Source organism: Anguilla anguilla, chromosome 9, assembly GCF_013347855.1.
Source record: "Anguilla anguilla isolate fAngAng1 chromosome 9, fAngAng1.pri, whole genome shotgun sequence".
Lineage (NCBI taxonomy): Eukaryota > Metazoa > Chordata > Actinopteri > Anguilliformes > Anguillidae > Anguilla > Anguilla anguilla.
This window is the reverse complement of record NC_049209.1, coordinates 3,962,706-3,985,864: the sequence shown is the minus strand read 5'-3', so window position 1 is coordinate 3,985,864 and position 23,159 is coordinate 3,962,706. Positions and strand designations below refer to the sequence as shown.

Here is a 23,159-nt window from a genome sequence, read left to right as displayed (position 1 = left end):
GTTCGCCATTTTCCACGTTCAGCCTGGACCCAGAAGCGCAGAGACTTCTTCATTCTATCACTGCGCTCACTCTCTCTCTCTCTCTCTCTCTCTCTCTGTCTCTCAAGCATTTCTCTAGCATTTGTGCTTTCTTAAGAACTTGGCTGCAAGTCTCCACCAGACCTTATGCTTATTTTAACAACACAGATGACAACCAGAATTTTTAAAAAAATAAATAAAATAAAATAAAAACAAAAACACAACGGAGACGTCCATGTTAGCGGACACCCAAGTTTGGAAAACATAGCGATATTCTAAAAACCATACGAAGAAATGGAACATTAAAAATCTGAGGGGTTCATGCTAATTGAGGGGGCTGTGATTCGTACAGTTACCCTCACAGTCCACGCATTCTAGAATCCATTTGAGAGAATACAGGGAAGTATAGCATGTTAACTCTGAGCACAAAGGACTCCAGTGTTTTACCACCTTAGTGCCGCCTTTAAAAATGTGCGCTAACATTATATCTATTAATATTAATTCCAAATTTGGGTGTCCATATAACTATGGCCACTTGTCCACTCTGAAAAGCAGGAAATGCACTTAAATAAAGATTTTATTCAGAAAGAAAATAAAATAAATGAAACTTTTGGGTCACAGAGCAACTGCAAATTATAAACAACAAATATAAGCAAGTGTTACATTTTTTTTTTCTCCAATGATCGGTGTAGTACATTTTACAACTGCAGAGACCAAAGCAAACTATTGTGCATTGAAAAAACTAATAAAAAAGAAAAACAAGCTTTTGTTTAAATTTGTTATTTCGATACTGAATCTGAAAGTGGCATAATCTATAGACCAAATCGTACAGGGCGAACACAGCAACATGGTTCTTCATAGTATCTGACACGTTCTGAGGTAATGTCCTTAAATCTTCTCAACCGATTTTTCACAGCAGTGCTTGAAATATGAGAATTTAGTGGATTAATCATACGTTTCCTTCAGGAAATATGATATTAGAAATAAGAATTATTTTTATTTTTATTGCCATGTCTCTGAATAGATGTTTAATTCAACATTCAATGTCATTTCCAAATCAGCCTTGAATGACACTCCAACCTCTCCATTTTAATACATCTTGAAAGGAATACTTTTTTTATTTTTTTGGCCAGAAATGCAGAGCTAAACAATGGGAAAAAAAGAAGCTAAACAGGACACGTTGTCTCTAGTAAAGACTTAAGCTGTATACAATATCTGGTTCTTTTTAAATACAATGATAAGGAAAACTAATTAAAGTGGTTCAAAGCTGTTCTTGCATAGCACAAAGCCGACTACTTAAATGTAAATTATGCGTCTAATGTGCAAAATGCATACCAATAGGTCGATACAAACAATATTTATTATCATTATTACTATTAGTATTATTAAATATACTGCGTGTATATATATATACATATATATATATATATATATATATATATATATATATATATACACACACACTTTAGGCATGATAATAAACATCCATACAATAGATTTGAATCAAAATATCTATACATTTATACATCATATCTCAAGGGTCTTCACCCCTATAGGTTCAAATGGACTCAGTAACTGTGCGCTTGCATAAATCCTGCTGTGGTAGGAACAGTCCCACCCCCTCAAAACCAAGCCCACCCCTGCCACTGTCCCACGCGGGCCAGTACCCAGAACGTCCTCTCTCTGTGGCCCGAATTCGGATACCCTGACACAACCCTGGTGGTCCACTGTTGGTTTTGCTGCTGCTCTAAACCCAGAAGAACTTTTTTTTTTTTTTTTAAAGACCATAAAACTCACAACAGACTAAAGCCCCCCCTCCCAAACCCACCCACCCCCCTTTCCCTGCCCTCCCCACGCCTCAAATTTAGATCTGATCAAGGATGCAGTCAGATAGAAGTGACATCAGATTTTCGATACATTTAAGACCAGGGAACAAATAAATTAAAAACAAATTAAAAACATGTAACATTACCTTTCAATATGTGGTCAAAAAGTTGGTTTTTTCAACATTGTGTACACTCCAGACTCTATTTTCCTATGAGGTCAACGTAAAGCTACCATGGAAATCACCTCTGATGAATTCATTTATTTCTTTTTTTTGTTGTTGAAAAAGCCCTTACTAATTACATATTGCTACATTAACGTAATTTAAGAAGGATATGCAAAAACAGAAAGCATCTTAGCCTAAAGGAAAGCTGCTTTTCATATTTGCAATCAAAGTGAAAATTTAAAACCAAAAATCGTTCCCCCCCTGCCCCATCTCTGTCTTGGTTTGGGTTCTGTCGAAGTTCTGTGGAGGAGGGACTGACAACATGCTACGAAAATAAAACATTAACCATTAATTATGGTAATAGAAGACATCATAGTGTCCAGGATACAGCACTAACCTATAAGGCTGGTGCTCTCTTTTTTCCTGTCTGTCTCTCTCTCACTCTCTCTCTCGACAAGCAGCTATAAGCGTATTAGGAAAAGGAAAACAAACAAACAAAAAACTGTCTTTATCTTCCAAGGGCATTTGAGATAGAAGGCAGTGTAGCTGGTACTTTCTGAGCACGTGGTCTGAAAGGTGAAGGGCAAATAAACGAGAGAAGCACAGAGAAGTCCCCAGGAAAAGGAGACGGAGAGAATAAGTTTGGGGTTGAAATCTCAAGAAGTGGTGGGAACAGCCTTTCACACGATCAGTCAACCCTGAAAACTAGAAAGGCACTGCTCTTCGCTCTCAATTGCGTTTGCCCTGTTCCCTTTGCTTTTGGCAGAGCTCGACCGAAACAACCTACCAGGAGTCCTCCAGGCCATAGAGAAATTTAACAAGTGTCTATCCCAGAAAAACTAGGAACCGAAACAAAAGAAGAAGAGTGACTCAGTTCTAAATATAAAACGCATTCCAACATTTAGGTTACAGTTACATTCTTACTCATGACTATCCCATTCTTAAAACACATTTTTTTAAAGTGTGTACATACACACAGATATATAAGTTTGGATATATTTTATTTATATATCTGCAATATTGACTGGCAAATTAAACCAGCATTTAATGGAACACTAACTTAGTTAATAAACAGTCGGGTAAAAGTGAACCAATAAACACTCTCTTTACACCAATTATTTTCAATGTTTCATACACGTATCTTCAAAAAAAAAAAACTTTTTCTTTCCCTTGTTTTGATTATTTATATCTTACAGTTACATTTTGCAAAGCTTAAACTTAATATTGACATCTCTAACACTTGATTTTATTTACAATAAAACTAAATAAATAGTATGCTTAATGTAGCATGTAATAATCAAAGGATATTTTTCTCTTTTTTTAAATCCATGAATGGAATTAAATTGTTTCCACTGAGACATGTTTTTATTGCTATTGCTGAAACCCTATCTTGACGTTAAAAAAAAAGAAAAAAAAAAACAAAACTAGAAATCGTAAACCCAAAAGATCGACTACAAGGTATGGAAGAATATCTGACTTTCATTCAAGGTAGCATTTTGTGACTAAAAAGACGAAGAAAAAAAACCCACTGGCCATTCATCAGATGCTGACTGGTCCTTAAAAAAAGAGATAAATAAAACCAGCCCATGCAAATATTACATTTTTCCATATAACTGTGTTTTTACGTATTGATGGTGTAATGCACAACAAAATATTAGAAAACAAAAATAAATAAAAAAAATAGATCTTGAACAATAGGCTATGTGCATTTGTAGAATAGCATTCTCTTGCGTATACTTTACTGTAGCATATTTTTTTAATAGAGTAGCACAATCCCCCCCCAAACGGTTTCCATTAATTTTTTACCACATTGCCCAGATACTAAGAGATGTTTTTTTCTTTTTTTTTTTTAAATCTTGAAGGTATAATATTTTCGTGTGACACAGAAGCAATGTAGCAACTGGGAACTGGACCACTTCAGACACCTTTTTTTCTTTTTTTTTTCTTTTTTTTCCTCAAACAGAACATTTGGACAAAGAGAGAGAGAAAAAAAAAAAAGCTAAAATTGAGATTAGTGTGGTTGAAGCATGCCCTGAATCTTGGGCTTTTTGTTCAGGTAGGTTGCCCAGTAGACCAGGTTGAAGGTTCCGAACAGCAGGGGAAAAGCTATTCTGGCGATCCGGTCGATCTTGCTCACGCTGTTGAAGGTCTTCTTCGCCTCCGGCGGTTTTGGCTTGGGCTCCTCTTTCGGCTCGGTGGGGGGCGGGGGGGCGCTCTTGGCGATGGTCGCCAGGCCAGGGTCCCTGGCGATGTTCGGGGCGAAAGCGGTCGCCGTGGCTGCGGTGTACGTGTTGTTCTTCTTCAGCATGGACTCTTTCTTCTTCTTTTGCTGTGCGAGAAGAAACGGATCTTTGCGTGAACGCGAGCGTGGGTATGCGGGGCACAAACAAGTCGACGATATATGGACGAATAGCGAATTAAAGAAAGCGGAACAGGAGAAAAAAAAACCTGCATCGTCAGCAAAACTGGCAACACGAAATCACACTAATTACACCCCCGAAAAACTATATATATATATATATATATATATATATATATTGCACAAAAGCTTGGTACTGTGAGATGTCCTCTGGTATAAATAAGTACCATTTCAAAAAGAAGATTCTGCGTTATTAACCTAAGAGTACGGAACAGTTTTCTGCTTTAAGTGCTTCCCGTTGGGAGCTTTATATCGTGTTGTACTGATCACCTGGTTGAACATGACAAGCGGCAGGGGACGTGACGCTGACGGAACCATCACCCATTAGCGGTGTTGTCATACCCCATAAATCCAGCTGATGCGGAGACAGATGGATTATATGTGACCGGCCGACTTCGCAACCCAAGAACAATTACATTAAAGCTCCAAATGGAACTTCCTTAATGGCTGACATCTGGTTTAGGCTACGATTCCAGCGACTACTGCTGAATATATCTGTGACATAATGAAAAGGCTCAGTCACAGTAATTTATTTTCAACACTCTAGCCATTCTCATTACTCTGAAAATGTTTTTTTTTTTAAGACAGAATGGATGGACCACTAGCTTTACGTGCAATGATTAAAACTAATAGCAAGTTTGCCCTGCATTTTCGAAATATATTGGGACACACATCCTTCTGCACGCCCTAAAAAGAGATCATTCTGCACCGGAGAGCTCGTAGTGAAGACCCACCTTTTCGGGCACCACGCTTTTGCCGTCCCAGGCGTAGCCCCTCTTGGTGAAGTAGTTGACCGTGGCGAACTCAATGAGGGCGGAGAACACGAAGGCGTAGCAGACGGCGATGAACCAGTCCATGGCCGTGGCGTAGGCCACCTTCGGGAGGGAGTTCCTAGCGCTGATACTGAGGGTCGTCATGGTGAGGACGGTGGTCACTCCTGCAGAGAAGGGACAAGGGGGCAAGGATGCAGTCAGACTGCACACGGTAGACCATCGTGGACAGTAGATCTCCCCGGGGGAGGACAGGGGAGACATGACCCCCCCCCCCCCAACCTCAATTTTTTGAAAACATCAAATGCCCCCTCCCCATCAAATGCTAATATCATCATGCTGTATTGGGTGGTACTGTCAGTGCCGCCCCCCATAACCCAGAAAAAAAAAAAAAAAGAAAAACCCAAAGAAAATTTCCTGTCTGTTCACACTTACAAAGTTGTAAAGAAACCTACAATAATCCATCCATTTCGAAACCTCTAACCCCTGGTCAGGAACATGGGGGCAGCATGCATTAGGGGATACAGGACAGGTCCCCAATCCACCACTGGGCCTAACTGCCATTCACTCACAAACTCACTCCTATGGGCAATGTAGAGCCTCCAATTAGCCAAACCTGCAAATGTACCAGGAGGAAATCCAAGGGGGCAAGGGGGTAAGCGATAATAACAACAACAACAATAATAATAATATTATAAAGATTATAAGATGCAACTTCCATGATATTTTCTGGTATTTTACATCCATACAGCTGGATAGAAATTGCGTTTAGGTTCTTCTCTCATCAGTAGAGCAGAAGTGGAACTTAACCTAAACAGAATTTATGAAAATAGCTTAAGTCGTGCCCTATCTTGCATGCAGGTTCTCGAAGCACCATTTATTAAAAACCAACACCGCAACAACGGCGGCAACAACAGCAAAAACCACATGCTGCGGGGTGACATATGTAAAATCATAAAACCTGAATCTGCATCAGCGTACTTGGTTACACCGAAATTGCTTAAATGGATGAAGCATAAGCAACCATTAAGTTGGCAGCTTTAAGCATTAAATTTTGATTAGCCAGCGCAAGGCTTGCCAATTTTTAAAGAGCATCCTAGATTTCCCCTCTTCCTGCATGGCGTGAACAATGCCAGGGCCGGCCCGTACAGGGTGTGCATTTAAACATGCGGGCGCACGGGAGCACAATCCATTTTTAATGGGCCCAAAGCCGCACGCTACACTACTTTGCTCTTCATGACACCGCAAGCGATTGTGTACGCACATACAGAAAGCAGGAACGAGCTGTGGAACTGTGGTCGGAGAAAAAGAACGATAGGGAAGAACAGAACAGAACAAACAAGAAGTTCCTACTCGGTACATCAGTCTGGCAGGAAGGTAAAACGAGTGCACGGACATGGGGGGGGGGGCAACCAGACAGGGACGAGGAGGCACTTGACACGTTTATCAGTATTTCGATCAACCCCCCCCCCCCCCCGTCCCTTCTTCCAGGGTGGCTATTTTCAGAGGCTTTTGGAGATAAAAATAATAAATAAGCCCGGAGAGGACTCTCGTTAAAAACATACTTCAGCTACCCTCGCACCCTTCCGGAAAAAAACGCAGACTGTCAGGCCAGCACGACTGTCTGTCTCTCAGCGAGATGTTCCAGCTCGCCTTCTTACTGCCTGCGATCTGCTGGTCTGGTAAAAAACGTGCCTATTAACCCAAGCCCCCCAAGCTGAGATCGCTCAACACAGACATTCGGTGCTCCCTGCAAACAAAAAGTACACGTGGAAACAACAAACTCTCCTGTTCTCAGCTTTATTAGCAGAAGATACACGACAACTATGCAAAATACAGAGTTTCTAAGAGTCACCACTGTCGTGTAGGTCTTCCATTTGAGAAAGCACCCCCCCCTCCCTGCAGTCTCATCTGCAACTATACCCCCCAAGCATGACACACTCGGCAATAGCTTCTATCTGGGAGTTCATAAAAATATTCTTTCATAATCCAAAATTTGTATTCCATTACACTAACAAGCCAACAGCAGCCCGAAGGTATGCCAATACAGCGGTGAAAAATGCTGCTCACTGAATAGCAAAATAAATAAGGAGGAATTCTTGGGTAATTATACCACCATCATTTTACTATCAATATCTGTGACTAAATACAGAATAAGTACACAATCCTGCCATTAGTTTTACATGTAGAGACGTAGCTTTAATGACTCAGTGGTCATTTACTGTCTTGGATGATTCATTTGTGAAATATACACTCATTTGCAATGGTTGTATGCCTTCTGAGAAAGCTGTGCCTAAAACCACACATGCTGATTACGTCATTGTGGCTCATTCCAGTTCATTCCCCAATAATTAACCCTCTTTCAAAGTCACTTAGATCTTTTCCTCTTGGCATCTTGACATCTGGTCAGCTGGGCCTGCTCAGAATTTTTTATACATGCTACAGAGCATGATAGGATGTCAATTGCTTAATTGTATCATGCAGTACACCTGTATGGAAGCATCTGCAGTCGTCATGTTTCTTCTTCTCATTTATCATGGGTTTTCCTTGAATTTATCGCCCGTCAGTATGTGATCTCTCAATATTTATTTAAAGTAATTGCATTTAATTAAAGAAGAACAACTTAATTTGTGCACTTTTTCCAAGATTGCATTTGTGTAATTACCCTTCCTTCAAAATTATGAATATAAATCTAAGTTAGGGTTATAAATGGTGCAAGTGTGAAAGTGTCTGGCTCCATTTTTCCAAGTCTCTCTGTGATGCTCACATCTGGTGGTATAAAGCCTCACAGCTTTAAACGGCACACCCCCCCCCCCCCCCCCCCCCGCCCCCCCTAAACGATCTGGCATCTGCGCGAAGGGGTTAAAAAGGATGAGACAGAAACGCACTACGTTTCGGGACACGCGAGAAATCACCGCACAGCGCATGTTGGATTATGACTTCGGTTCTGCGCGCTGGTGTCCGACCTTGGGCGCCGCCCGCGGTAGCGTTTTAATAATGTCGCGGCGGTTGGCAGCCGCGGGATTCTAGAAGGCGCCCCGGCATCATTTCCCTTCCGGCGGGACGGAGAGCGGGGAAACGAGATAAAACCTGGCGACCGTCGGTGGCGAAACCGAACCCCCGAGCGATTCCAGCTGAAGGGTGACACGCTCTCAGAAAATAAAATTAAACATTTTCAGGCCCCGTCTGAGTTAGTTTCGGGGGGGTTTAAGCCCCGTCCGTTTTGGGAGTACGGTTGTTTCCCCAAAGCAGTGGGTTGGGGTAGAGACCGTGATCGCAGTACCGGGGGGATGGGGGGGGAGGGGGTTGTGTGGGAATTGCGATCTTTGGGAGGTGGGCTAGGCGGACTGAAATCATCAGGATCAGGAGAGGGGGCTATATTGCAATCATGGACCGGGGGGAGGGGGGGGTTGAGACCCCAGATCGCAGGCCCCCTACACCTTTGAGGACCCATGCCTTCCTCAGACAGCTGCTTCCTCAGAGGGCAGGGATGCCAGATTTACATTTTTGTGAAAGCCAGTGAAGACCGGATAACATGCACAGCTGGAAGCTTAATCGCGAACCAGCTGGGAGCTGTCAGAGCTGATGGGGGGGGGGGGGGGTGCGGGGTTGGCGGAGTTGGAACCAATGCTGGATGGTGGGGGAGGGAGGAGGGGGGGGGGGTATTGGTTCTATTGTGGGGGGAATATTGAAACGGATCACGGACCTAGGACAGGTCAGATGCAAATTAATTACAAACTCACAGTTACATTCTTTCAGTCGCTTACTCAGACCGGTACTTTATAATGTCCGGTCGGGACCACGAGAAGAACCTGTACAATTAATTTGAAAGCCGAACAATCCAGTCAAAAAATCCAGGCATCTGGCATCTCCCTGCCTCTGGAGAGTTTTTGGATATTCCCTCGTGCTCCAGCACAGAGCATCTCTATCAGGCTGGCTCTGAACTACCCGCTGTGGATTAGCCAGGATCAGCAAAGCCTCGTCTCTGAAGACTGAGAACACACACACACGCTCACACACACGTGCACACACACACACGCACACGCACACACACACATACACACCCACCAACACGTACACACACTCACACACACACGCTCACACACACACATGCACACACACACATACACACACACACACGCACACACACACACGCACACACACACACACTCACCCACCCACACGTACACACACTCACACACACACGCACACATCACACTCACCAACCCACACGTGCACACACACACGCACACACACACACACACACACACACATAACACTCAAACACATACACGCACACACACTCACCCACCCACATGTGCACACACTCACACACACGCTCACACACACTCACTCAAACACACGCACACACACACGCTCTGAACTCCTAGTGTTCTGCAGCCTCGTCCGCTCGTAAAAACGACGTCCGTTTCGATCTCTGAGGCTCCCCAAGCCATTTCCCAGCATTCATGTGGAGGTGACCCTCCATCCACGCCTGAAAAATTAATGCAAATATTCCCCTTCTATTTTTTTTTTTTAAACCTTCAAGGAGAGCTAAAAATGGTAAAATATTCAAATTTGATAGCCTACTCCTCACCCACTAATCCTGTGCTAGGTAGCCATTGGTGCAATGCAGGACTTCATTTCATAGTTTCCGTAGCCGAAAAATTTCCTCGAGATGCCAGGCGGCGTTTCCTAATCGGTTTTTTCTGCGACCGCACGCTTTTTTTTATTATCAAACCATTTCCATGGCACACAGCTTTCCCATCGACCACAACGCCTTCGCAGAACATCAAACGTTTGGTCGAACGGGGTGGAATTTGAACAATTCTCCACGGCGCACCTGGAAACTCTGACAGCACACCAGTGTGCCACGGCACGCTTATTTGAAAGACACCAACGCAAGCTGGGAGTAAACAGATTGCGTTTAGACTGGAGTGGATACACGCTTGCCACTATCTCCAACACCCGAGGCAGGAGTAAAATCAGATCGGAAATCTAATGCAAGATTTAAACGCATGGTTGAATTTTTCTTCCGATGTTCACACAGTGAGCCAGAGCAAACATCACGACAGACAGAAAGGTCGTCAAACAGAGGCATCCACGTTCTCCTTTTCCAAAAAGCTGTTCGTTTGTTTTACCGCAATAGATTTCCAGATGGAAACCCAGCGACAGAATTTGAAACTAGCATTGGTTAGGTCATTTTTTATTTTGCATCTACCTTTGATGGTGAACACGTTGGAAAAAAAGATGTGAAATACTGCTAATCTAAATATGAAAGGTTCATATCCCACTAACACCGTGAGGAAATTTACCGCCAGTGAAACCACCGAACGCAGTGTGAGGCTGTCGGGTGAACGTTTGGCAGGTGAGGTACTGCACGTGTAAATAAAACCCTCTCACAGGAGTTCCCCTTTAACGCGGCGAACAGCTCGGCGAAGGTCTGCGCCGCGAGCGTGGACGTGTGCCCCCGTGTGCCCCCCCCTTCCCCCCCACCCCAATCCAAGAAACATACCAGCTGGCAGCCACAGCCTCGCCCCTGGGGAGACGGGGCAAGTGCCGAAAAGCTACACTGTGCATCCAGAGAAGGGCGGGAGGGGAGGGGGGGGGGGTTGATGGATGGGGGGGGGGGTGAGTGTTCGGCGTTCGGAAGCCAGGCTGCATAGTGCCTCCGACACCCCCCCCCCCCCCCGTTCTTCCCCTCCTTAGGTAGTCAGAAAGGATCCACCATCTTACACAACACGTAAAAAAAACGAAAAAAAAAGGCACAAAGCTGCGTTGCCATGGAAACTACTTGGCGGGTGGAAAACTTCCGTCTACCTTGCGCCGCTGCCCGGAATGTCGGTGCCAGGGAGCGTCTGGGCGCTCGAGCGCCACACAGAGCGGCCCACGGAGCGGCCCACGGAGGGGTCTCCTCCAAAACGTGACGAAGGGCACGTACTGCGCTTCAGCAGACGGGACGCAAGTTTCCAACCCGCTTGCTTCTAGTGTTCTGATCCTTACCCACAACCCCACCCCACCCTACCCTACCTCGCACCCTGCCCCCAACCCCCTCCCCACCTGTACGCAGCAGAGGGGAGTCGTTAATGGAAATGGGTTTTTTCAGCGATTGTCTCAGATTCCCTCTGACAGCTCTGACTTGGACTAATGAGCTGGGGAAGCGTTCGCGGACCCCAAACGAACCCGCCCGCTCATATCGAAAAGTTTTTAAGCCAATTAATCGAGCGCTAACTCAATTACCGAGGCTCCCTCAGTCGGTTTAATTCCACGTGCGGAAACTATGACACTTGATGCAGATGAGGTGTGTCTTTTAACAAGGTTTGCCTCCACACACACACCGCAGGGGCAGAGAGGAATTATAGGAGATTAAGAGGAATGGCACAGGGACCACAGGCGCAGGAAACAACATTAGCACCCTCCGGTGATGAATGGCTGAGATGGGAGGCGATAGAGGGGGTTCCTTCAGGTCTGGACTGGATGTTCAGAACCCCAAATGTAGAACGAAACAGATCCCAGTCCAAAGAATTGGGCCCCATCCTTTGACCCGGCTAAATCTCAAACTCCAGTGCTACACACTATATAGCCAACCGCCAAAAAAATAAATAAATAAATAAATAAATAAATGAATATGACAAAATGTTATTACTCAGCATTGGTTTGAATGAACCATATTGCGTGCAGTAGAACACACACCCACCCCCAGCCAATCATCACGCCCGCTCTAATCAGTGCAGCCTGTGTAGCGCCACGAGCCGCCATTCGTCTTCATCACGCGACGAGGCAGACTCCTCCTAACTGAACGCAACGAGAGCGTTTGTCTGGGCGGACGCGTCGGACCGGCCGCGCCAGGACGGGCGCTCCGCGGTCGGTCGCCGACGGAAACGGCGGACGCGACGCGGCACGGCGCGAGATAGCGGCTTCGGGTTTCCCGCCAAAATCAGTCAGTTAGCTACATCAAAACGGCAGCTCAATGCAGCCGGTAAATACGACCGTGAATCGCTTCAGGAGCAGAGAGCGAGGGAGGGAGGGAGGGAGGGATGAGGGAGGGAGTGAAGGGAGAGAGGGAGGGAGCGACAGAGGGTGGGATGGAGAGAGGGAGGGAGGGAGGGAGTGAAGTGAGAGAGGGAGGGAGCAACAGAGGGTGGGATGGAGAGAGGGAGGGAGGAAGGGAGTGAAGGGAGAGAGGGAGGGAGGGAGGGAGCGAGGGAGGAAGAGAGTGAAGGCAGAGAGGGATGGAGCGAGCGAGGGATGGAGGGAGTGAAGGGAGGGACATTAACCTTTTCAATGCAGTGCTGATGGCGCTGACTGACATAGGCGTGATGGACTGGGGGGGGGGGGGGGGTACGCAGTAAAAACAAAGAATAATGGAACATAATTCCATTTGCCTTTGATATTAGTGCCCCATTGTCTGGGTTTTCATTTCTGTGATAAATAAACCAATTGAAAGGCGGTTTATTTATTTATCTATCTATCTATTAATTTATTTATTTATTTGCCCGGGGTCCCCCGTATATATCAGCGGGCTTTAATCGGCACGGTGACAAATAGACGTCCGGGCCCCACCGCTGGGTTTTTCAAATTGCCTATTTATCTAAAAGGCAGACTTCGCCTTCGGTGCGTTCCCTGATTGCCCGGGCTGCCGCGGACAGGAGCCGGGCCTGGCGGGCGGGGGGGCCAGATTTAAAACGAGACGCGCGGCGCGTTATTCTGGCACGAGAGGCTCAATCGCCAGGTCCCCCCCCGCCCCCCCCCCTCAGCTGAGCTTACAGTACGGAGACAACAGCCTATTAATTTCGTGGCAGGAGCGCGGAGAGACCGTGACTGGCTGTACATCTCTTCACCAGCCCCCCCCCCCTCAACCCCACTCCCCCCACCCCTCAACCCCACTCCCCCCACCCCCCCCCCAGCCCCTCAGCAGAAGGGAACATTTTTAAGGAGGGCTCTTTTTTTAGCGCGGCTTTAAGATATATAGGAGGGGTCCCCGTGGAGACCGGGTGTAGCCTAGCGCCCGGGACGCATGCGCTAGCTTCCTTAAAGACGCCTGTGGGGGCTCTGTTAGAATAGAAAGGGGCTGCTGGTGTCTGGTGATATAAGACGGTGCTAAAAATATAACTACCCCCCCCCCCTCCCCTTCCTCCCCTCATCCCCACCCCTATAATTTTAAGGCATTATAAATCGCATCGGATTAGCAAGATTTGTTATTTTACACCCAGGTCCTGGTCAGTATTTTTTTCATACGCCCTTGGGCTTGAGTATCTAATACAGCCATTATCTCCAGTTAGTGAAACACCCTTGGGGGGGTGGGGGGGGGGGGCTTTTTTTCCTCTTGAGTATGTGTTCCAGTTGCCCCAGAAAAAAAACATTGTGTACGGCATATAAATATCAATACACAGTGCGGGTTATCTGAAGAGGGGAGGAGAGGACAGAAGGACAAAAGATATGACACTACACACGGGAAGCATATGGCCAGCGTGGCGAGAACAAAAAAATACATCTTGGCCTGGATTGCGGGAGCAGCAGAGGAAGGCCGCATTGTGGAAGGGCATCTAATCTCAGGCTGATGGGGGGTTGGTGGAGGGGGAGGGGGGGGGGATAAATAAATAAACCACACTAGGCTCTCCCTCTCTGAGTACTGCAGGGCGCAACTTTAAAATATTCAACCAGAGGAGCGCTCGCTCGCTCGCTCTCTCGCTGTCCTAAACAGCGTGAGTAAGGTCGAGCAAGGACGCCGAGCCACCGAGCCCGCAGTGGAGAAGCAAAAAAAAAAAAAAAATCCTTTCAACAAGTTCTCTTACATAAGTCACCGGCTTCCCCTGCGATCCTTACGGCAGGACGCCGCCGCCGCAGTTCTGTCTGCTCGGGGATTTAAGGAGCCCTTGACTCAACCCGTCCGCGTGCGCAATCCCCCCCCCCGGAAATAAGGCGGCCGTGCGTTCCGTTCCGGAGCTCAGAGGGGGCGCGCGAAGCGTCTTCGAGGAGAAGCGGGGTCGAGTCTGCGCCTTAAACCATTTAAATAGCAGTTTTTTTTTTTTTCCGGTATCCTTCTTTATTTTTAAATTCCGAGTCAGTGTTCTAGAACTCCCACTGCTCTCAGTCACCAGCGGCGATTGTGACATCAGTGTTGGAATGTTCAGTCCAGAACATTCCGGTCGCGCGTTTCGCGATCTGACGCCCTTACAGGGTTAATGGGTATAAAAGGAGACGGTGGGAACGAACGCACATCCTGCTGAACGGGGCCACACGCTGCACAGCTGTAATTAGCGATCGTTCGAATAAAACACGGCAGTAACCGAGAGCTAAAACAGCCAAGCGCTCCTTTTTTTCCTCCGGAACAGCCTAATTTCACACTTAACAAGAGGAGTTGCAGTTCTCTTTAAAATTAACAACAACAACAACAACAACCCCCCAAAAAAACAAAAAAACAAATGCCTTTACTTGACAGTTTTTAAAAACCTCCCTCTGTGGACAGTGCCTCGCCTCGCGGCACGGAATCTTCTGTCGAACCCTATCGGTATTTGCCCCTCTCTGTTTTTGGAAGGTCCTTCACAGCCTCGCCAGGGTGCGTTAGCTCACCAGCTCTAGCGTGCGTGCCAGTGCGCGTGTGTCTTGCGCTGCCGCGACACGTCCCCCCCCCCCCCCCGATCTTTCGATCAACGCGAGCGTAGCGCAGACGAACGAGCGAAGCGCGCCGCACTCACCGAACACAGTCCTGGCGGGGACGGACTCCCTGTTGAGCCAGAACGACACCTGCGACAGAATCACCGTCATTATGCAGGGCAGGTACGTCTGGATGACGAAGTAGCCGATCTTCCTCTTCAAGTGGAAGTGCGTTGTCATGACAACGTACTCTCCTGCGAGGGGAAGGGAGAAAAACATATAAATAAATAAACAAACAAACGCAGACACGTTAGACGCGATCTTACGAGACGACGCAAAAATGGGGGTTTAAAAAAATAAATAAAAGCGTCACGTCGAGCGTGAGCGGGAGCGCGGAGAGAGCCAGGGGGTCGCCAGATGAGCCCCCCCGTCGGCTCTTACGCCCCTCCCCCGGCGCACCGTGTCAGGGAGAAGCCGACGACTACCCCCGAGAACAGGCGGAACGCGGCGACCTACTGATCCCCGCAGCGCCGATAACATCGTTCATATCCGCCTCGGAGCGCGGCGTGTTCCCACGGTTACAGCCAAAGCGGGAGGGGGCGCGTCTGCCTGCGGGCTGCTCGCTCGCTCGCTCGCCCGCGCGTCAGTCAATAAAACGGCGTTTCTTATCGCGGGTCGCGTTTCGCGGGAGGATGGATTTATCGAAATTCTCGCAGGCGTAATCAGCGTCCCTGTAATTAAGTAAGCGTTTGCGTTTATGAACCAAACGCGCCGCCACGTTGGCAACCCATGGCAAGTAATCGGTTTTAATATGGGCATCCATCAGGTCGCGATACACCGGCTATGCACTTCCTATGGTGACACGTGCAACGTGGGAGAATCGCTAGGTGGTTCAGCAGTAGCCGTACAGAACTAACCGAGCCCGCTCTAGTCAATCACCGAGCGTGGAATTAACACCACGCTCACTAGCGAGCCGATCGGCGGTGACACTTTAAACAATGGCCGGCAGAGGAGGCGTTGAGTGGGCTGTCTCCGCAGTATTAACTTGTCGTTTTGTTCAAAGCGCGATTTAAAATGGCCTTTCTCTTAGCGCGGGCGTTCATTGTGCCGGCGTCAGCGGGACAAAAAAAAAAAAAAATATTTAAAAAACCGCGAAAAAAAAAAACCTTCGAGCGTGCTAAGCGCCGAAGAAATGAAATGTTTGTCATGAGTCACGCTATGCCTCACCAGGCCTACCAACGGATTACCGCATCGCGAAAAGGATTCACTCCAGTCTACCATCGTTCCACTGTGTAAACAAGACCAGGTTAAACCCATTGGACCAGACGACCAATGGTGCGACTTCATAACTCGGCCGACCAATGGTGTGACTTCATAACTCGGCCGACCAATGGTGTAACTTCATCACTCAGTCACTCAGTCACTCACTCAGTCACAGACATGCGCGCTTGTACGGCTGGCCCCGCTGTTGCGGTCCAACCCCAAAAACCCCAAAACTGACCTGTGCTGGACTGGACCACGCCGGAGTCCACCGTCTGTCCCATCAAGTCGTACTGGTTGAGCCGCGACCCGTCTTCGGCCACGACCACAGACTGTGCCGCCCCCCTCGTCCAGACGTACACCACCTCTGCACGCGTGTAGGCGTCTGCAGAAGCAAAGGGGCCAGAACACGTAAAAAAAATAGGAATGCCTGACGCTTATACCGTTTATCTGGAGACACAAGTACACATAGGCCTCAGTAATTATCCCTAATGCCTTCCTATAACCCCATACGACCCGGGAATTCATTTTTGTCCCGGTCTTAATCTTTCAGTCTCTGGTCTTAATCAATAAGAACTATATATTCTACCATGCTGAAACTCGCATGGGACATTGAATTTTAAAAAATTTAATTCAAGTTCAAATAAATAAATGAATACATTTTTAAAATATTTATATTTTCACTGCAACATGTTTGTCATCCAAGACACTTGTATTATGTCAAAAAAATAGCAAAATCCAAATACTTAAAAGGTCTCTTCTGCCAGGCCTCACAAGGTTAATCTCCAATCTGTTTGCTAAGGAGGGCCACATCAAAAGCAGCCGACCCTCAGCCAGGTGTGGTCCCGCGGCTGAAGGAGTCAGAAGGGCCCTTAACTCAAACTACTTCACAGACGAAATCCAGCTGTGTTGGTGTTTGTCATTCCAAACAGGGATACGATAACAAAAAAGGGAATATAAGAACAGCTACACGAGGAGGTGTAGGAGAACAGCTTCTATCGATTCGGCGGACTGGGTTTGTGGAAGAGGGCGACTCTGATCGTGACGGTTTCCAAAGGTGAGAACGTAAAAGTCGAAAAAAAAAAAAAAATCTCCACGTCGTCCCCAAAAAAATTCGAGCAGGTCAGTGCCGCAGAGTTGGGTTTCTTCTCCGCTAGCAAAAATGACTTCTACTGCAGGAAAGAGGCGTCGATGAAATATTTGAAGAGCGACCGGGTTTAAATGTTTAAAGGATGCTTTTAAATAAAAATGTTTAAAATCACGCCGCGCCGTCATTTCTGTACGGCTGGCCGCTGTCTGCACACGCTCTCTCTCTCTCTCGCCGTCTGTGAGGATGATGTCGGGTCGACGGCTCTGGCGGGTCGCCGTGACGACGGCGACTGGCTGACACACAGCCAGAGGACCCATTTTCAGGGTTCGGTTCGCTGGGGGGCCGTTGTTCTCCGCGCGGAATCGCGTACGCCTAGATCTGAGGAGAGGGGGCAGAAACGGGAGGCACTCACAGCTGCCAAACTTCAGCGGGCAGGCGTGGGCATCCATGGGGAAGTCCTCCAGATGCATAGGGCACTCTGCCCTGACCGTCAACCTGAGGGGGGAGGGGAGGGGCGGGGGAGAGGGAGAGGGAGATAGGGGAGAGCGAGGGAGAGAGAGGGAGATGGACAGAGAGAGAGGGGAGAGCGAGGGAGAGAGAGGGAGATGGAGAGAGAGAGAGGGAGGGAGAGAGAGAGGGAGGGGGTGCGAGGGAGAGGAAGACGGAGAGGGAGAGAGAGGAAGAGAAAGAGAGGGAGAGGGAGAGGGAGAGAGACAGAGATGGAGGGAGAGAGAGAGGGAGAGAGACAGAGATGGAGGGAGAGAGAGACAGCAAGAAAGAGATGAGAGAGAGAAAGATAAAGAGAGAGGGAGAGGGGTGACAGAGGGAGAGTGAGGGGGAGAGAGATGGAGGGAGAGAGGGAGAGGGAGAGAGAGATTAAGAGATGGAGAGAGAAAGTGAGGGGTACAGGGAGAGGGGGAGAGAGAGAAACAAAGAGAGACAGTGACAAAGAGAGATAGAGAGAGAGAGGGGAGAGAGATCCAGTAATAGAGTCAGAGAACAGGAAGGAGAAAGAGAGAGTGGCGAATCAATATTCATACCACACCTTGCTGCCTCCAGGTTTTCAATACAGCTATTCATACCACACCATGCTTTCTTCGGCTTTTGAGCACAGCTGTATTCTCTACAGTACAACCGGCAGAATGAAGCGCGCCCCTGAAACTGAATCAGACATACACCCTGAGAGCCCCCCGGCCTCTTTCTGACAGCCCGTGTGAAGGAATGCCGATATAACGGGGATACGTCTCCAATTCGTCATCCGCCCCGACATAAATATGTACTCACGCCGGGCCCTAATCTCCTAATAAACACGTTACAGGATGGTTTATGGGGTCCCCCCGTGACCCAGACATTAGTGCGCTTTCCAGGGCCGCGTAAGAGAGGACTGCGTGCCGCTTCAATTTATAGATCCTTCGGCCCCGTACGCGCACGCTCGCGTTTCTGACAAGCTCCTCCCCTTTGCGTTCCCCCTGGAGCCTCCACCTTCACAAGCGGCTAACGAAGCTAGCGGTCGATCTGTGCTTTCCAAACACCGGGACACGAGTGAGGTCCCGCACAACGGGCCTCGTTCGCGAAATATGCGTACGATCGCGTCCGATCGTAAAACTGTGCTTAAGAACGTTTCCGCAAAGATTTCGGCGTTCGTCATTTTTCCGCCTTATCTGTATTTTCTCACGGCTGTTTCCCTACGCTAATCACACGAACAGGATTGTGCATAAAATTTGCAAACAGTCAGCCGTCATCGTCTCACACGCCTGGGATACGCACAAAAACAAAAGGCCTGCAACACGTGTCGCGAATCCCACATTGGCTTTTCTCAGGAACATTTTCAAAGACAAAAGTAAGAATCATTTAAGAAACGCTTTGTCAACGAGGCCCAACGTCTCACCTTCAACGGGCATCAAACAAACGATCAACACTGGAAGGCAAGAGGCCAAACTGAGAATCAATGACGGAAGACAAAAGGCCAGACGACGAACCACGTGCGCCTTTGAAAGTCAAACGACGAAGCGGCGAAGAAGCAAAATGTTCCGTCCCCCGGCTCATCGTATCATATCGTAATCCAGCGCTCTCTGTTATTTACTTATTCATGTGCCGTACCTCATAGTGTACAGCAGGGTCCCTTCCTCCGTGATGCGGAGCAGCTTGTTGGGCATGGTCATGTTGTGCGCCACCGACTTCTTCCCGTTGTGGAAGAACGTGTCCGGGGTCCAGATCTTACTGGCCATCAGGTTGTTCAGGCGCAGCACCGCCATTGGCCCTTTGAACTTTAACCTTTCGTCCTTCCAGCTTTGTCGGAAGAAGACGTCTATGGTGTACTCCTGCCAAACGGGGGAAACGGGGGGGGGGGGGGGGGGAAATCCGTTAACTCCATGACAACTCCCACGATTCCAGCCTTCTCTCCAGGCTATTTCACGTCTAAGAGCGTCGTCTACGCCCAAGAGCTGAAACCAGAGCATTCTGATAACCCCTCTTCCCTTTCATGTCATTTCACTTCCTCTAATCTGTGACGGACAGTTTTTTTTTTTTTTTTTTTAAACCTAATGGGGGATTTTTATGCTCGATATGTAGAGGCTTTCATAAAAGTTACAATACCTAAGTACGGCACGCAGCTTTCCTGACCAAAGTGCACCTTTTCAGGCTCTGAATGAGACACTAAGTAATGGCGAACCTTGATGGCCAAGCTTCTCTTTAATTCACTCACTTTTCCCGACAGACTCAGCCAAATCACAAAATGCCTTTTTCTCGTTAAAAAGCAGGTTAATTATTCTGGCAGGTAACCGAGCTGATGGGTTGTGCAAATGGAAAGAAAAAATAAGCGAGAGGAAGAAGAAAAAAAAAAAAAAACCAGGTTAGCTCCTGGGTGCAGCAGCAGATTCGGTGACTGAACTGCGCAGAAAATAGGGGCCCATATGTCAGGGAAAGCAATTATCTGGCATCATGTCAAAAACACACGGCAGAAGAGAAGAACGCTACAGCTTCACAAATATTATGACACGACAAAGGGGGGATAATAACGCAAGACGGATGTGGAGGGAAGTCTCCCTTCTGCGCACCAGACCATAAAATCATCTTTCTCCCCGACGAAACAACGGCCTGTCCCGAAATATGACACTGTGTTCAACTGTGGCAGCGCCAGCATTAATAATTCTGTTTCAGCGCTGTGACGGGTTTGAATGCGAGAGCTCTTTATATTACTTTCAGGAAATACGCCTGCTTTAAGGTGCAAGAGCACAAATTACATGATTGGGACGTTCTTGACATTCTGATGCTGATGTCACAATCGCTGCTGGTAACTGAAAGCAGCGGAGTTCTAGAACACTGACTTGGAATTTTGAAAAAAAAAAAAAAAAAGAAACATTCCAAAAAAAAAAAAAATGCCAGAGATTCGCTCTCTCTGGTTTAGCAAGAGAGAAGAGCTTTCAGTGGAAACGAGCACCTATTGTACAATTCTGACTGGAACGAGGTCAAAATATCCGAAGTCTGCCATTAGTCCAAATTCAATTGGGGCTATGTCAATCTCCCAATAGCTGTTTGAAAAAAAAAACTTGATCATTTTGCATTCGATGAATATTAAACTAATGCTTACATAAACCTACAGGTTTCCACAGAAGATGAAGGGAAGCTCACAAGACACCACTGAATTAAGGCATTGCCTTGTCTTATTCTTCCGCTGCGTGTAAAAAAACCCAGGGAAGGAAGCAGTAATGCTATTTTTAAAACGACCTGCCTCAGTTAACCAAGACGAAGGCATTTCAATATGCGGGTTAAAATAAACAGCTAATGATTTCACTGCATTCTTTATTTATTTTTTTTTTTTAAACACCCTGGTGTTATTTCCCCGAGGGCCACAAATCAATCACTGTCCCCCCTTTTCCGGGGAAATGAAGGGAACAGGCCCGTGGAAACCCTCCCTTCAGTCTCGCATCGTAGCGAGGGGGGTTTGGGGGGGCGAGGCGAGGCGAGCCAGATGTGGAGAGGGGCGGTGGCATTCAAAGGAGGTTGAGGAGGGGGCGTACCATGTCGTGGTCCGAGACGGGTCCAATGCTCGTCACGAAAATGTCAGTCTTGACTTCGGTTACACGCTCTGTTGAAGCAAGAAATTAGGAGAGAAAGTGTCAATCAGTAGTCCTCATTAGCCCTAACTACCTCTTACTCCTGAAGGGTGCGTCTCGCTGTTGATATAATCGTTCCCAAACTGTCACCAGGCACCCATGCTCAACTGTCTACTCTTATTTTTCCGAAATTCCCATTTCAAGAGCCACTGGTTTTGTTTCAGGGTCATAACAGGGCAATAAATTAACAAATAATTTATAGACAGTATTTGCGTGTGCGTGTGTGTGTGTGTGTGTGTGTGGCTGTGTGTGCTTTTCTGTGCCTGCGTGTGTGTGTGTGTGTGTGTGTGTGTGCTTTTCTGTGCCTGCGTGTGTGTGTGTGTGTGTGTGTGTGTGTGTGCTTTTCTGTGCCTGCGTGTGTGTGTGTGTGTGTGTGTGTGTGTGCTTTTCTGTGCCTGAGTGTGTGTGTGTGTGTGTGTGTGTGTGTGTGTGTGTGTTTTATTGGGGGGTGGTGTGGCACCCTGTAATGATGTATTCATGATGTCACTCTATGTGCCTCATGGTCTCGAATTGTTCCAGTGTTATTATTATTATTATTATTCATTGCATCTATCTAGCGCATTTCTCATTGGCTGGCAACTCGAAGCGCTTTACAGTGATGCCTCAACTGCCACCAATGTGTAGCACCCACACTGGGTGATCTCACAATGGCACGGCAGCCATTTTGCGCCAGAACGCTCACCACACATCAGCTGAGGTGGAGGTGGAGAGGGAGAGTGCAATTTTTTTATCCAATTATAATCAGGGGATGATTAGGAGGCAAGCTGAGACAGCCAGGTCGGGATTTTAGCCAGGACACCGTGGAACCCCCCTACGCTTTGTGAATGTGGTCAGTAACTCTATAAATGCTGATGAACAATTGGTGATTGTGTCACCCAGGCTAAGGAAGCGTTCTGTTGGTTAGGCGTCCATGTGTCATCCTCGCTAGTCGATCGGGTGCCTGCAAACTCAGAGGCAACAAAGTGATAAGGCACGAGAACCAGTGGTCTGCTTCACCTCGTGCCTAACTGCACCTCCAAGCCGTGCCAATGCTCATGATATACCATGGGTTCGAGTGCCATATCACCAAGGAAAGACAACAACCTTAAAAGTAATTTTTTTAATAGATTGTGTCCATCCGTTTAAAGAATTCAGTTACTAAGCAACAATTCTTTGTTTGGACCTACTTATCTGACTACATACAAACTAGCTAGTGTTAGCTCTTAAACTAAGTAATTGAAAATTAGCTAGCTATCATTATAAAATATCGCTTTTCCTTATTTGTATGTGGTAATTTGGACACCGCCAGTCAAGGTGAAGTTACGGAAGTAACGCTAACTCATCAAAAGTCATTAACCCAAAGCAGCCAAACGACATGCTAAATGCTTCCATTTCCAGAACTTTGCTCTTACTGTTGGATCCAATAATATTACAATATTTAAAATGGTCAGAAAAAACTCCCTAACTGATATTACTGATATCAACACGATGTGCAAATGTTCCCGTGGTTGTTTTTGGGGGGTATTACAGCACACCTGAAACGCTATACTGACCAACGAGCACCCAGAACGGAACAGAGCTTATCCTTTTTAATAAAGCTGCATAAGAAAGGTCTTCCTCCGACTCTAATCTGTGCGAGCTTAGCCTTGGGCCACGGTGTGTACAGAAGCAGGCTGGCAACACCGTGTGCTTCGGAGGGGAACTGCGGGCGTCCGCACTCTCCGGAATCAACAGTGGGGTCGACAGTCGGACATTCCAAATTAGGGTGGGAACTGGGCACGTAAAGCCCCACGTCGTGTGGCAATATATTTTTTTCTAAAATATTTTTGGAACGCTTAAAATAAAAATAAAACCCTGCTGCAGTGTACCCATAAACGCGCAGGTGTGGGTCACTCAAACCTCCACACGTCCCCCTGTGCAC

At 47.2% G+C, this 23,159-nt stretch overlaps 1 protein-coding gene across 6 annotated transcripts in view; it reads right to left on the bottom strand.

Moving 5' to 3' along the window:
- Positions 1-2,431: 2,431 nt before the first annotated feature.
- gabra1 (gamma-aminobutyric acid type A receptor subunit alpha1) overlaps positions 2,432-23,159 on the bottom strand; it is a 32,365-nt gene continuing 11,637 nt past the window's right edge. For all 6 annotated transcript variants that reach the window (XM_035431685.1, XM_035431683.1, XM_035431680.1 and 3 more), the window contains exons 4-10: positions 21,164-21,231; positions 19,245-19,465; positions 17,557-17,639; positions 16,296-16,439; positions 14,896-15,048; positions 5,162-5,364; positions 2,432-4,337 (exon numbers count right to left, since the gene is read on the bottom strand). In XM_035431685.1, the coding sequence (XP_035287576.1) occupies positions 4,020-4,337; positions 5,162-5,364; positions 14,896-15,048; positions 16,296-16,439; positions 17,557-17,639; positions 19,245-19,465; positions 21,164-21,231 (1,190 nt within the window). In that variant the 3' untranslated portion in view covers positions 2,432-4,019. The remainder of the gene's footprint in view (positions 4,338-5,161; positions 5,365-14,895; positions 15,049-16,295; positions 16,440-17,556; positions 17,640-19,244; positions 19,466-21,163; positions 21,232-23,159) is intronic.